We start from the raw sequence: 15,732 nt of genomic DNA on the forward strand, positions 1-15,732 counted from the left end.
TAAACAAAACATATTGCCATTTCCCATAACAACTTCGAGAACCTCTCAAAAGTTGCAACTCATTCACACTGTTGTGGCAGGACCTCAGAACACCATTATTACAAGGCAATCTCTACTTTATTTTTTTCATAGATGATTTTACAAGAATGTCCTGGATTTTTTTCTTGAAATTCAAGCATGAAGTGGCTGGAGTATTTGTAAAGTTCAAGAAAATGGTGGAATCAAAGTGGCTGCAAGATTCAATTTCAGAGGTCCGGTAAGCGGTTGTCTACATGAAAGGAGTGTTGATCGTGGGATTAGTTTCTTTCCACTAATTTCCTATGTTTCAATAATAGTTTACCATAGGGAAAATAGGTCGCAAATCGCCTATACAGAATTCTAAAACACTCGAAGTACCTGCGCGAGAGAAAAGAGTCATAAAGAAAGTATCTGCGCAAGAGAAAAGAGTCATAAAGAATATATGTAAAGGATTTGTCGAACCATTTTTATCTTTAATGCACTTGCATTTGAATTTTTTATTTTATTTTTTAAGTTTCCACAATTTAAATTGAATGTTTTAAAACCTGTCAAAAGACGTCGCACGGTCTCGTCCCATTTGTTAAGCAACCTACGAACTCGATGAACGCACACCAAAAGTATGCACAACATTTCCTAGGATCTCTGGTTTGGTCCTTCTTGTTATAATCAAAACTAGTCGATATTTGTTTACTAAAAACACCAGTAAACATTCGATATTCTTCTGGTGAAAGGTCCTTTGAGGAGGTCGCTACGACGACGGCAGTGGTGTGGGGGAGAGTCTCTTTCTCCATGGAGTTTCGAATATTTGTATCGCTCCGAGCGACGTGGATGTGTTCCGCTACTCCCTTCGTCCGAATCCTCGATAGGCTTCTTGCCTTTTCTCTGGCGGTCCAGTGTCGTGGAGGTAGGCTACCATTGGTAGCGCAATCGGCTGCCAAAGGTGTGGTTTGGTGTTTATTCCGTTGAGATTCTTCGATATGCATAGCAATCACCGTCAGAATTTTTTCCTGATTCTTCTCCATGTGTTCCTGTCTATCGTTCTGCTGGCAGAGTAGATTTACCAGGTCGGTGAGGACTTCGTTTTTTTGGAGGCAGTGGAGCTTGAGGAGACGGATGAAGAGGAAGAGGAACATTCTTCGACTGCGGGGGAGGTGGAGGCAGCTCCGTTGCATTAACGGTGGTTGTGGCACGAACACAAGTTGTAGTGTCGAGGACAGCATCGTTTTCTTCAAGGTTCATTGGTCAAGAATTGGAGCCGTTCAACTTTGGAGAATTTGGATTGTCGAATGCGGTGCTTGAGAGGTCGTGGAACGACACGAGGTGGTTCTTCTGCGAGTTCCAACCATTACTTTGAAGGTATGAGTTATGACTGTTAACCATTGTGGTGGAAGAATGTGTAACCGAAAACAATTAGGCTTAATTGCATGTTTGATCCCTTATGTTTATTTTAGTTTTCAAGTTGGTCCCTTATGTTTTAAAAGTTTCAAGTTGGTCCCTTACGTTTTAAAAGTTTCAAGTTGGTCCAAAACGTTACTCACGTTGAAATAAGTTAGTCCCTTCAGTCACTTAACGTATAAAGATTCGGGTTGAAAATATGGGTGATGAAACTTAAGTTATTTAGAAAACCAGTTTTAAAACATTTTTTTAATTTTTTTGTTTTTTTAAACTCAATATCATGTCGCGGAAGGGATTAACTTATTCCAATGTGAGTAACGTTTTGGACCAATTTGAAACTTTTAAAACGTAAGGGACCAACTTGAAACTTTTCAAATACAAGGGAACAACTTGAAAATTAAAATAACCATAAGGGATCAAACATGCAATTAAGCCAAACGATTACAACGGAGATATGCATAACTGAAAATGGATACGGTGGAGGATCGTTGGACCATGGTGGTTTAGGAAACGATCCCCTCTTTCTAGCGCCAAATGATATGTCTGGTAGGAACGATTGAGTCGCAACGGTTGTATAGCATGCTCTGATGATCGGTAAGTGCTTCCGGTGCGGCGGCGATGCGTCTTCTGCGGTGGAACGAAGGGTTCCTGAAGGCACGTTAGTACTCCAACGCTCAAGTCAGTATGGGAATTGAGAGAGAAAGTGTAAGAAGTTTTGTGAAATGTGTTGTGTATCTTGAGGGTGAAACAAGTTCACCCTTATATAGGTGCGCTCGTGGCATAATTGTCTCCGGGTTATGCAGCGTATGATTAGGAGCAGGAAAGGACGTGTGTAGCGTGATCCCGTCAATGAGGCGTGCTCCAGTGTGGGACGGCGCAGGCATGTTCGCATGATCCTTTGAGTGTATAATCTTAATGCGGTGTATTATTGTACATGTGTAGTCGTGTGAATGGTCCAGAACATGTGCAATACGAGGTAAAGGGTCGTCACTCCTCTATGGTATCGTACATTGTTGAATAGTTATTAAGGCAAAGACTTACACTCCCACAAGTAATTGAAACTTAAGTATAGTAGATATTTCTAAATTGACATCCGAGGAACCAATTTTACCTATTAATCTTAGAATTTCACAACATAACATTGATCGACCATAATCGATTAAATGGATAGGCCAAACTCTATATTACTGGAGGAAAAAGGATAAAGTTCATATGCATCGATTCTGATGTAAGCCAGTTAATACCAATCGGCACCTATTCTAAGATAATTCACACTAATTAGGTGTGTTACACTCCCAGGGTAACGAAAGCATTAATAGGATATGCCTACAAAAATTGAATAGATCTCAAATCATAACTAAATGAAAGACTTGTATCAAAAAAATGAAAAAACAAATAGAGGTTAATCTTATATCCCTAGTAAACAGGTGTTTAGTTACCCATGATAATAAAAGATATAATACAAAAGAAATAAAACATACTTTTAGAACAAAGGTTGACGAGATAGACTCTTTTTGATTCCCTCAGCGCTTTCCTTCTTCTTGAACCGCCAAGTTCTGAATGAATTTTTTTGAATGAAAGCTCTTGTATTTATTTTAATATTTCTAGCTTGGGGTTGAGTTGAGAAATGGACTTTTTCCTCAAACTTACAGAGAAAATACAACAAAAATCAGCATTTTCCCGTAACAGCATGTGCTACGCGTGGAGAGATGCATGAGGCACTTACAAGCACAGAGAAAGAAGATTGCTCTCTATCCCACATGTCTGAGCTTGTGAGGCATGTGTGAGGCTTACGGCCTCAAACTTCAGTGTTAATTTCACATTTTTCTTCGTATTTTCAAGTGTTTTCCTTCTTCGCTTTAGTCTTGACGACAAAATTATATCAACTTGTAATGTCTTCATAGGCATCTTAAACTTCATTACATGTCTTCCAAGACTTCCATGAGGTGTCTTGCCTTGCTAAATTACATGATTTTTCACTACAAGACTCAAAACACCCAGGAAATTGTCTCATTTAGGGAAGAAACAAAATTACGTGACTCGATTTGAAAACATTACAAAATATCCTTTAAACCTTGAGCAACTTCTCTAAAAAAAAAATTTGTTAACTCAATTAACTACTAAACTGACTAAAAAACATGTTGAAAATAACGTAAGATAATCTGTCATTATAAGGCAAAAATCATACCACTAAACTAGCACCTATACGTCTGGAAACATCAATTAAAACTACATTCCAAATTGATAGTGACAGTCTTGTGGACATAATTATTTTTACAAATGTGACAATTATTATGTGATGAAATCCAAAACCCACTTGCGTTGGTCTGGTGTTATTAACTTGAAACTTGGTAGTGTGCTCCTCCTCAAGGTCTCATATTCGATTCTTTCTGGTATCAATTTGGGTGAGCTAATTTAGCTTCTTAAAAAAAATATGATCAAATCCAAATTTTATATTTTTATAAATTTTAATAAAATAATGTGTGGTTTTTTCAGAAAATAAAATAAAATAGCGTGTGGTGTGAAATTAAGATACTTAATTTAGCATTTATGTAAAGTATCCAATCCAATTTAATTTAATAACATTTAATTGATAAAGAAATAAATGTAGAGAAAATCATTTTTATTTACTATAAGGAAGATGATAATAAGGTATTTGTTAAAAAAAACAAATAAAATATATTTTATTTGTATTTGTGTATTAATTCAATTTCTTATATAAGAGTTGAAAATTTGTTCTTTTCAACACAAAATTTCAATAAAAAAAATTATTTAACAAATGACATAAGAGCATTTTTTTTAATTTATTTTTATTAAAAAAAGTAGGGAATGGAAAATTTAGTGACCGTATTACAACTGTCTTAGGTGGGATTGAAGCTCTATCCTTTGATGTTACAAAATCAAGATCTAGCAACTGGGCTGATATATTCGAAATACCCTTTAATATATTATAGGTTTAAATGTGTGTTTAGTCCCTGCACTTTTACTCAATTTTGGCTTCGGTCCCTGCACTTTTTTTTGTTTGACATTGGTCCCTGAACTTTATAAAACTTTTTGCATTAGTCCTTCTTTTAAGTATCTGTTAAAAATAAAAATAAAACTAATGGTGTGCCATGTGGAGCAATCATGGCACGCCACGTGGCACACTAAAAGACAAAAGAAAATCCAACTTTTTAACTTAAAAATATCATTAGTCCCTGCACTTTCAACATTTTTTTATATTAGTCCCTGCACGTTGGTATTGTCCCTGATTTTTTATTTTTGTTTTAAAAAAACGTTCAATGAAATTATTATGTTTTATTATTGTTTTGTTCATTATTTATATTGAGAATAATTATAAAAAAATAAAATCAAAAATATTTTTTTTTAAAAAAAATAAGAAAGTTTAATCAAACTTAACTTGAAAAATAACAATTGTATAACATTATATTTTGCTTACCAGTCACGATTTTACTTGTAATAAGTAAGTTTAATAAACATAAATGTTGTTAACATAGGTTGTACCCCAATAATATATTTTACTTAAAAAAGATAGAATTTCTATGACATGAACCAACATAAACAAATGAGATAGGTGCGTAAGACATTGACAACCATCGTATAATTTCTGATAGAAGATTATAATATAATTTGATTTAGTTAGCCAGCAATAAAACATGATCATTTTTGGTATATAAAAAAAATCATTAGAATGATCCACATTCGAATTACAACACATTTTACTCTAAAAAAAAAACTTTATTATATAAAAAGTAGTAGAGATTAGTAAGATAGTTATTCCCCTTTTTAAAAAAAAAAGCTAAGATATTTATTTTCAAATAAAAGGTATAAGTAAGATATTTTGCTCTTTAAAAAGATTTTTTTTAAAACTTTTTAAAAATAAAATAAAAAAATAATTGATTTTTATTAGGCTCTAATCAATATTTTAAAAAGATTTTTTGATTTTATTTTTTTTATGATTATTCCAATAAAAATAATGAACAAAACAATAATAAAACATAATAATTTCACTGAATGTTTTTTTAAAATAAAAAATCAGGGACCAATACAAAAGTGCAGTGACTAATATCAAAAAATGCTGAAAGTGCAGCAACTAATGATATTTTTAAGTTAAAAAGTTAGTTTTTTTTTGTCGTTTAGTGTGCCACGGGTGTGCTATGATTGGTCGTGGCACATCGTTAGTTTTGGTTTTTTTTTTAACAGATACTTAACAGAAGGACAAATGCCAAAAGTTTTATAAAGTGTAGGGACCAATGCCAAACAAAAAAAAGTGCAGTGACCAAAGCCAAAATTGGATGAAAGTGCAGGGACTAAACACACATTTAAACCTATAGATTTAAATACACATACATACATACATACATACATATATATATATATATATATATATATATATATATATATATATATATATATATATATATATATATCGGTTTGACAAATTTAGTCCATTTAAATTCACATAAAAATAATCAAAGATTAAATATATTTTTCGTCCCTATAAAATTACCAACTGAAGATGCTATTCTCTCAAGTCAGGTTGGTGCATAATAACTTATTTTTTTAATATGCAAATATATTAACAAACAAAAGAAATCACTCATAGACTCGTAGCACATCAACATAAATATAAATAATATTGACGATTAAGAGAGTGATGATTAGTCAATTACATACACAATATATCCCAAAAAGAGCACCATCAGTGCTATACTATATCCAAAAGGAACATTGTTAATGTTATACTATATCGATCCAAAAAAGAAGCACTATATCCAAAAAAGAACATATCAGTACTCGAGAGTTAAGTTATTTTAGTTAACATTAATTGAGAAATTATCGGGGCAGGTATCGGTGATAATTATCGGATACTCTCCTGATACGTATCGGGAAGTATCAGATAATTATTTTTTTAAGAAATAAAATTTAATCTTCGGATACTCTCCTGATACATATCGAGAAGTATCAGGCAGGTATCGGTACAGGATACGCATGGGATACGATATGTCATCCATTTTGAAGTATCGGAGCTTCATAGATAATAAGTGACTAAATTACAAACTTTTATATTTTGTCGAAATAAAAAAAGGAAACACTTTTTTGTCCCTATAATCAAATATGGAATATATTTAAGTGGATTTAATACGATATAGTGACAAACAAAAATAATAAATGTATTAGGTACTACATTCAATAAAACAATAGGGTATGAGCTGTCCACAATTATCAAAATCAACAACCCCGTAATTTATTTGTATATATAGCACATAAACCAAGACTTAAACATCTCATAACTTCATCTAAAAAACATCTCATAAAATTTTATTCTCTTTATTTTCTTACTGTTATCTTGAGTAAGAATGGCGCCGAAGAGGTCATCAAAAGGAAAACAAAAAATTGAGTTGAAAAAAATTGAGAAAAAGGATGATCTCTTTGTTGCATTTACAACGAGAAAGGCTGGAATTTACAACAAGGCCTCCGAGTTAACAACACTTTCAGGGGCCTCAGTTGATATTCTCATGCTTTCTCCAACGGGAAAACCATTTTGTTATGGAAACCCATCTTCTGAATCTATAACAAAAACTAGTTTGAAGGATGAAAATCCTTCAATGGAAGAGGAAATGATGAAACCGGAGATTATAGAGCAAAATGAAAAAAATGATGATCTTTTGGATAAAAAGCATGTTGCGGAAGCACAACGTAAAAATTTGAAGAAGTTGGAAAGTTCTGGATATTGGTCGATAAAAGAGGACCAATATGATCAAGTGAAAGAAATTGACAAATCCTTAGTTGCTGTCGTAAATAAATTGATAACCAATGTCTTGAAAACTGGAGGAGAGATTGACCCTCATGGTATGTGTACATCTTGTAACTATCTATGTGTTATATTTGATCTATTAATGACGTCAAATGATTTCATGGCATCCTTTTTACCTAATTATTTTAAGTGAATCTGGTTATAATTTTTCGTAGCAATTTCTACCATTGAGGAACTGAATGGAGTCAAAACAAATCCTTCTTTTGTCTTTGAGGACAACACCAAAGATCATGAAGTTGGTGCAAGTAAGAATTTTCATTCATGTTTTTAATTTTTTTATTTTTTTTCATGAAATATCCTAGCGGCAACACTCACACATTAAACTTTTAGACAAGATCAGATGTTGTTGGATAATCATGTCCCAACACATCAAATATCTCTAGATAAAACTTTTACCATTTAAGTTGCACTTATGGGAAAAATCTCAATTCTTTTTCTTCTTAATTTCCATTACTAGGCATGCAAACATTTACTTTTAATATTTCATGCGACAAACCTAACATATATATTATGTATTGTCTTTCCTTTCATTGATTCAATTTTTTTTATCCAAAAGGTAAAGGTATGGTTGCTAAAGCCTCTCAAGATATAGCTACAAAAAAAACACAAGGAGTCAACCATATTGGTGTAAGCGGAATAGGATATGAAAATGGTGTTGATCATGCTTCTCCAGATATATGACATGGTAGAAGAACCTTCCGTGTGTATGATCAGATAAACATGCATTGGTCTCAACTATGGCTTCAACTATTTTATCATTTGGATGGTTCCTGGTTTATATTTATCTGTATTGTGTCTCAATTATGTTATTTGTTTTTCTTTATTATTATTTTATGGTCCATTTTTAGTGTTCTTGTATTGTGTTTGAATTGTAGTCTATTATGATTATGATGTATTTTTTAGACTTTTGATAATGATTCTATTTGTTTTGAATAACGTTGTATTTTTTAATATAAATTTTGTTAGTCATTATAAAAATATGACCAACTTACAATGTAATAATAACAACAACAACAACCAACTATTGTTAACACTAAGAGAATGAGTTAGACTCATGTGAGACAACAAATCTAAGTTCAAATCTCATTTGAAGAGATATCCACATTTAATGTCAGTTACACTTCAAAAATTATTAAATCATAAATCATGAATATTTTCAATAATTAAGAAAACATAAATTTAATTTATTTAATATATGAAATTGTTTATTAATAAATAAATATTTTTATAAGGTAATTTAAAACTTTGTTATTAATAACATTCTAAATAATTATTTTTATTTAAGAGATGGGATATAGAATATCTGTAAACACCTAAGTTCAAACTTTATTATTAATAACTTCCTAAATAATTATTCTTATTTTTTCTAAAGATTTAATATTAATGATTGTTCTTGTTTAATAAATATAATTAGGTATTATTTTAATGCTATGGCAATGAAACAAATGAAGTTGTTGATCATTGTTGTTTTTAGGATCATGTAATTTTTTTCAATTTTGAATCGCAGACTTGTATATTGATTGATGCTATTTTGAAATATTCTATAGGCTTAATTATGCAAATCGAATCTGAAAATATGTGTCACTTGAGTTTTTGTTCATGTAATTACTAATCCTCTCAAACAAACCAAACAAACCTTGTTATTACTAATCATTTATAACTTCATCAATAAGGTCATTTTCTAATTGGAGTGATATGTATTTGTTGACTTGTCCATGGAAACAAGAATTGAATGATGATGACGCATTAAAAACTAAACTAAATGGATGAAAATGTCATTATTTGTTCTAGGAAAAAAAAAAGACAAAATTACTTATCTTCTTCCATTAACAAGAACGTAGTGTCTTCCTCTCCACCACCTCTTCTCCACCTCCAACTTTGGCGAAAATGACAGCGGCAATGACAAGAAAACCTCTCTCACACCTTATGAGATCTTTTTTTTTTTTGTGGTGGCCTGGGTTCGAACCGCGGATCTTACATATATTATGCATTGTCCATACCAACTAAGTTAAGCTCACGAGGACATCTATGAGATGTAATAAGTCCCTCAAACAACAACCATCTCAAACACAAAACTTCTCATCTCCCTTCCTTGCAATAAACTGAATCTGTCAGTGACATCATTAGCAAAACTCAAACTTCTATAACCAAACCAACACACTAATTTCCAATGATGCATCATACAAAAGGAGCCAAATCTCATTGCAGGAGACGTGCATCAAATTGATGAATCGAAAGGCGGATTACACCGCAAAAATTGGTTCAAAATCATCGAAATTCAGCAGCAGTGTCGATGGTGGTAGGATTGAACTTGACATGATTCACAAAAGTTTGAATCAACTAAAAAATATAGTGTATCTATCGTAGTCTTCAATGAGATTGATAACTTGAAACATCTAACATCCCATACTGCTTTTAGGATTTCCGACTGACCATTCAAACCAACACGAGTCCTTTCAGGGTGTTTTGTCCTCACTCACACACTTTCTAGGAAACTTCCCAGAAGGTCACTCATCCCAAAATTGCTCCAAGTCAAGCACGCTTAATTGTGGAGTAATCTCCGGGAACATATGATCGTCATATGTTTGTACATGTACCTAATTTTAGGATATATTGTTCTGTTTTCCATAACTTAACGAAAACATAACGATCGTGGGAAAATGAGGATCACTAACTGTATACTAACACAATTTATGTCATAAACATATTCATATTTAAGTTAGAATGTTAGCATTGAACAAGCAATTAATATATGAGTTCAATTTATGGAATGGATCCGAGTGGAGTAACTTTAAATACATTCGCTCTGATAACCAGCTAAATTCCCTGTCTGAGGGCTAGAATTGAACTCCTTTATTGGTCGATATGGCCAATAAGGTTGTGCGCTAGAGGGAGGGTGAATCGAGTTTTGAAATGTTTTTCGAAGTTTTCACAAAAAGATATTTGAATTGATTTGACTATTGGAAATAAGCTTGAACAATCACAATAATTGACAAAATGATTAAAGCTCTGTGCTAATAAGATTCAATATAGAATTGAGAGATTCACAATACAAATCTTATTACAATCCAAAGTTAAAGCTTCTTGAACAATTTGAAAAACTAGACAATTTCAAAACCAAACCTATATGAAAATATAACAAGCTATCATTTAAAGAACACAATGCATATGAAAATTGAAGATTTGAATAGAATAGAATTGAAACCAATTGATCCAAGCTAAGTTCTAAAACCTAATTCAAAGAATTAGATTGATTTTTATCAAAAACACTTTGATCAATACAAGTTTCTATCCTAACAATTAATCAATTAACATATGCAACAATCAAAAATAAAGAGGATAAGGAAGAGAGATAACACCGATATCTTTATAGTAGTTCGCTCTTTTTGTCCTCTTTAGAGCTACGTCTACTCTTGATGAAGTACACCTTCACCAATGTCTGAAGGTGAGAAAAACACAAGAAGGGGGGGTTGAATTGTGTTAGTTTTTTCCTCGTTTTCTCCTAAGCTAAAAACACTGACCGGAAGCAAATAGAGTTCTGCTTCTGAAGTGATGTTCAGGACTAAATTGCAACGGATAAAAACAGAGAGAGAGAGAGAGAGAGAGAGAGAGAGAGAAAGAAGAAAGACACAAAGCAATTATACGGGCTCCTTCCACAAACCGGAAGTAGTCTTGTCCCCCTTGCACTTCCAAGGAGAGTTCACTATAATGTAAATATCTGATTACAACTGCTCACTGCTAAAACTAGCAAGAGAGTTCAAACTGGTCAACCATAATAGCAAGAGACTTCATACGCTCCTGAACACAATCAAGAGACTTCTATTGCTCAAGCACAACTGCAAGAGACTTCTAATCAAATAGAATTACAAAGAAAAATGTTTGAGTTTGAACACTTGATATACAATCAGTGGTGTTCATAATAGAAATCAGATACAGACTCTTAAGACTCTAGAATTTCTAAGATATGAAATTTGAAACAGAAATTCTAAATGAACTTTTGAATGCAGAACAATTTCAGCAGAGTTTTGGCACTAGTAAATTGTTGTTGAGTCCTTCCCAATCTCTAAGTCTTCACTCCTTTATATAGAGGTGTGAAAGAGACATTGTGAATTGCCAGCACATCAAAAAGAGTCGTTTGAAGCTTTGATCAATCACCAATGATCTTTTACCTGATATAGTTGTTGTCCTATAAAGGATCAATTTCAAATCCATTCCCATTGTGAAGGAACATCATTGCAGGCAGAGCTATTTTTCTTGTCTTGTAACAGAGACAAAAACAGAGTAGTGGAGGTAGTGGTTGTACACTTCGTACAATTGTACTATGTCAACGCTTTTTGAAGATAAAGCATCCAATGCCTTCAAATTCATTCAAAAAGACTGTTGCTTCACACTTCTAGTCTTCTGCAATGCTAAGACGAATTTAAATCCAATGAACAGCCCTTGAAGCTTTCAGTCTTGCATCTCTTGATGAACTTCAGCTTCTGGTGATGAACTTGCTTCTGATGACGTCATCACTTCAGGAGCACTTTGGCTTCAGGAGCACTTTGACTTCAGGAGCACTTCTCTTCAGACGCTTTAAGCTTCCTTTTTGTTGATTCCTTAGCTCTCTTTTGTTCATCCAAAACTTATTTAAGATGTCAAATTTTGTCTTTGGTCCTGTACACTTGAACAAATATTAGCTTATCCATGATGAGTCATAGATTAGTATATTTTAATGCTTTATTTAGTTTAGTTTTAAATAAGATTTGATTTGATTTTATTGCATTTTATTTTCTTTTAGAATATTTTACTTTAAATTGCTTTTTATTTTATTTTAGGAACGAATATATGGTGGAAGGTGTCTTGGAGCAAAAGAAAGAGGACTGGAGCAAATACAGTGCGAAAATACGAAGATATGGAACAAAAATATGTTCCCACCAAGTCAGAAGCTTGGCACGGCCAGTGCCAACATGTGGCACGGCCGTGCCACCTCCAGAAGTCTCTTTTGCTGCTTTTTCTTCGGGCCCAAGTTACCCTGTTGCAGCTTTACTGTTTTACCCTTTTAGTTGCTTAGTTTCTAAGTCGATTGTAAAGCTATAAATAGAGTAGCTCTCCACCATAAACATTCACCTTTTACTTTGCTTATTTCAAGTATTATTTCAATAAAAAGTATTTATTTCCTTTTTACTTTCTTTGCAATTTATTTTACTGTTTATCTCTCTTCTTCCCCCATGTCTACGATGAACATGAGTGAGTAGACTTCTTCGTCTTGGGATTGTTGGGGAGTCTAATGACTCAATCCTAAACAAAACAAGCCTAAACCCTAATTTCTATGTAACCCTAATTTCTAATCTAGATTCACCGTCTTAACGTGGATTAACAATTATCAAACTGTGGAAGCGAAAGCGGAGGGTTTGATAATCGTTAATCCATCATCCCAAACATCAATTCATAAAGCGAGAGCGGAGTCTTGATGTTGGAACAAGTGAATCTAGACAATAATTGCAAAACAGTGAAATAGTCTTTGCAATTATTGAGACAAAGAGTAGTTTCAATCCTCTATGCATCTTCTAGTAATCATGTCAGCGAAATAGACTTGGTTGCTAAAAGTAAACTCTCACCGGACTTTCATCGGAAAGGTGAGGGGCTAAGGGAAACCGATCTTTAGAAATTAGTGTGTAAACCATGAAATTAGATGTTTAGGTCTTGTCTAGTGAAGGATTTGTCATTATGATGAACAAATGATCCCGAGGCCCTTTATCATTATTGTTATTTACTTTCAGCAATTAAACCCCCTTCTTATAAACTTTTCTCTCTTCTAATCATTCTCTAAAAGTTAATTGAATTCACAACTCCCAAGCGGAACGATACTCTTCTTACTACTATTACTTCGATAGGCCGTGCACTTGCGGTTTGGCTCTATCAAGTTTTTGGCGCCGTTGCCGGGGAGTTGTTGTAATTTGATTAACTTTTTAATAGTGATTAGAGAAAAAAATATTTTTCCTTATTTTATTTCTTTTTATATTTCTTAAAAAAAAAAATCTTTTGTTTTATTATATTTTATTTTATATTTATATTTCTTTCAAAAAAAAAATCTTTTCCTCTATTTTATCTTGTTTTATTTCTTTCTTTTTCTATTTCTTCTTTTGCCTTTAACTTCTTGAGAAGATAATAACGATATGACTAAGGAATGCACTCTCATAGAGTATGCAATCCCATCTTCAAATGAGTCATACGATGCTATTGTGTGCCCAACGGTTGACGACAATTTTAAAATAGAACCTGCACTTATCGAGTTAGTGCAGCAAAATCAATTTTTTGGATCACCCACTGAGGATCCGAATTTTCATATTTCAACTTTTTTAAGACTCAGTGGAACCGTGAATGCAAACCAAGAGGTCGTAAGGCTGCACTACTTTCCTTTTTCCCTGGGGGGTAGAGCTAGTACTTGGTTTAATTCATTGGAAAATGGTTCTATCACTTCATGGCATCAAATGAAGCAAACTTTTCTCGCTCGTTTCTTCCCCTATTCTAAAACAATTCAATTAAGGAATCAAATCACACAATTCACTCAAAAAGATGGAGAATCTCTTTACGATGTGTGGGAGCGTTTCAAAGAAATGCTTAGACTTTGTCCCCATCATGGTTTAAAGAACTGGCTTATTATTCACACTTTTTATAATGGTCTTTTGTATCCCACAAAAATTCATGTTGATGCAGCTGCAGGTGGAGCTCTGATGAACAAAACATACACAGAAGCATATGCTTTGATCGAGGACATGGCACAAAACCACTTTCAGTGGACCTACGGAAGGGACACCACTAATGTTGCTCCTTCACCCTCTCAGAGAGAGGTAGGTATGTATGAAAATTCTTCCCTTGATCATCTAGCTGCTAAGGTTGACACACTCACACAAAAATTTGATAAAATAAATACTAGTGCTGTCACACCTGCCCCTGTATCACCTCTTTGTGAAGTTTGTGGTGTATTTGGCCATATTGGCATTGATTGCCAACTAGGTAGTGTTGTTAGAAGTCCTGAGCAAGTAAACTATGCTCAATATAATCAAGGGTTTAAAAACAATCAAATTTTTTTTCAAACCCCTCAAAATCTTTTTGGACAACAAACAACACCACCCGGTTATGCAAACAACCAAGGAGTTCCTCAAAAATCCAGCTTGGAAATTTTACTAGAAAAATGTGTTATTGATCAATCCAAGCAGCTCCAAGAGCTTAAAAATCAAACTGAATTTTTGAAGGACTCTCTTGCCAAACATACATCGAACGTAGACTCCATAGTTACTCACAGTAAGGTGATAGAGACTCTGACTTCTCAAGTACCCCAACAGGTGGCTACTCCCTCTCAAACCTCTGAAGTCCTTCTAGGCCAAACCAAAACCAACCCCAAAGACCATATAAGTGCTATTATTTTTAGGGATGGTAACCAATTAGAGGACCCCGTTGTGAAAATTCAGAACAATGAAGGAGACATAGGAAGTGATAAGCCTCAAAGTGAGAAAGCTATAAGAGAGAATGACAAGCCATTTGTTTCACCATCTCATGAGCCTAAAATTCCTTTAACACAAGAGTTTGCTAAATCCAAGTTAGATGAGCAGTTTAGAAATTTTATTGAAATACTTCCAAACAAATTGCCACCTAAACTTAAGGATCCAGAGAGATTTTCCATACCTTGTGTCATAGGATATAAAACATTTGAGAAAGCCATGTGTGATTTGGGAGAGAATGTTAGTTTGTTGCCATTATCCCTTAGTGAGAGATTGGGTATAGGATAGTTAAAACTACTTTCTAACCGTCAAGCTAGTGACTCTAAACAAGCGCTTCGTGGGAGGCAACCCACGCATTGAATTGCTTTTGTTTTGTTTGTTTTTGGTTGTTTTAAGTGTTTTGTAGGTAATTGTCCAAGTATGATTCAAGAAAAGTGAAAAATTTTGAAGCCCCCAGGACCAGAAGGTTGGCACGGCCCGTGCTAAGGCTGGCACGGCCGTGCCAGGTTTTTAAGGCAAATTTGGAGCATGAAGTCAATAGGTTGGCACGGCCCGTGCCAAGGGTGGCACGGCCGTGCCCGACCTCTACACACCATATAACATAAATTTTTCTTCCTTCTTCCTCATTCACAAACCACAACCCTCTTTCATCTTTCAAACTTCTCTCTAAACCACCATAACCTTCAAACCTTCATATCTCCCTCAAATCTTCACCAATTCACTCATTTCTTTCACCAATCAATCACAAACTTCATTCCAAACACAAACCACCCATCAAAAACATCTTTCATCCACTCAAACCCATAATTCACCAAACCCTTATCACCATAAACCCTAACCCAAAAACCACAAAATCTTAACCAATCTCCACATCTAAACCCATAAACCTCACTAGAACATCAACCCCAACCCTCAACCACCCTTTTCTACAAAATTCTTCACAAACCCTAACCTTCACCAAAATTCCATAATCAACCCAAGGTCAAAGGTCTAATGGCTTCAAGAAGAAGTGGCAAG

General features: G+C 33.8%; 1 protein-coding gene and 1 non-coding gene across 2 annotated transcripts; one reads left to right on the plus strand and one right to left on the minus strand.

Annotated features, from left to right (window-relative positions):
• Positions 1–6,721: 6,721 nt before the first annotated feature.
• On the plus strand, positions 6,722–8,065 carry LOC146929895 (agamous-like MADS-box protein AGL29). The gene is made up of 3 exons (XM_085708260.1): positions 6,722–7,266; positions 7,387–7,476; positions 7,788–8,065. The coding sequence occupies exons 1-3, from the start codon at positions 6,774–6,776 to the stop codon at positions 7,910–7,912; spliced, it is 708 nt and encodes a 235-aa protein (XP_085564386.1). The 5' UTR covers positions 6,722–6,773; the 3' UTR covers positions 7,913–8,065.
• A 5,687-nt stretch (positions 8,066–13,752) lies between these two features.
• On the minus strand, positions 13,753–13,859 carry LOC146929896 (small nucleolar RNA R71). The gene has a single exon (XR_015009147.1). It is a non-coding gene; the product is annotated as a small nucleolar RNA R71 (small nucleolar RNA).
• Positions 13,860–15,732: the final 1,873 nt, after the last annotated feature.

The sequence above is a fragment of the Medicago sativa genome, chromosome 4, assembly GCF_051527215.1.
Source record: "Medicago sativa cultivar Bolivia chromosome 4, Bolivia_mono, whole genome shotgun sequence".
Lineage (NCBI taxonomy): Eukaryota > Viridiplantae > Streptophyta > Magnoliopsida > Fabales > Fabaceae > Medicago > Medicago sativa.

Bases quoted from the DNA above. Each gene is read 5' to 3' on its own strand.
- LOC146929895 (XM_085708260.1), top strand. From the start codon at position 6,774: ATGGCGCCGAAGAGGTCATCAAAAGGAAAACAAAAAATTGAGTTGAAA. The intron at 7,267-7,386 runs GTATGTGTACAT...AATTTTTCGTAG, and splicing joins AGGAGAGATTGACCCTCATG to CAATTTCTACCATTGAGGAA. The intron at 7,477-7,787 runs GTAAGAATTTTC...TTTATCCAAAAG, and splicing joins AGATCATGAAGTTGGTGCAA to GTAAAGGTATGGTTGCTAAA.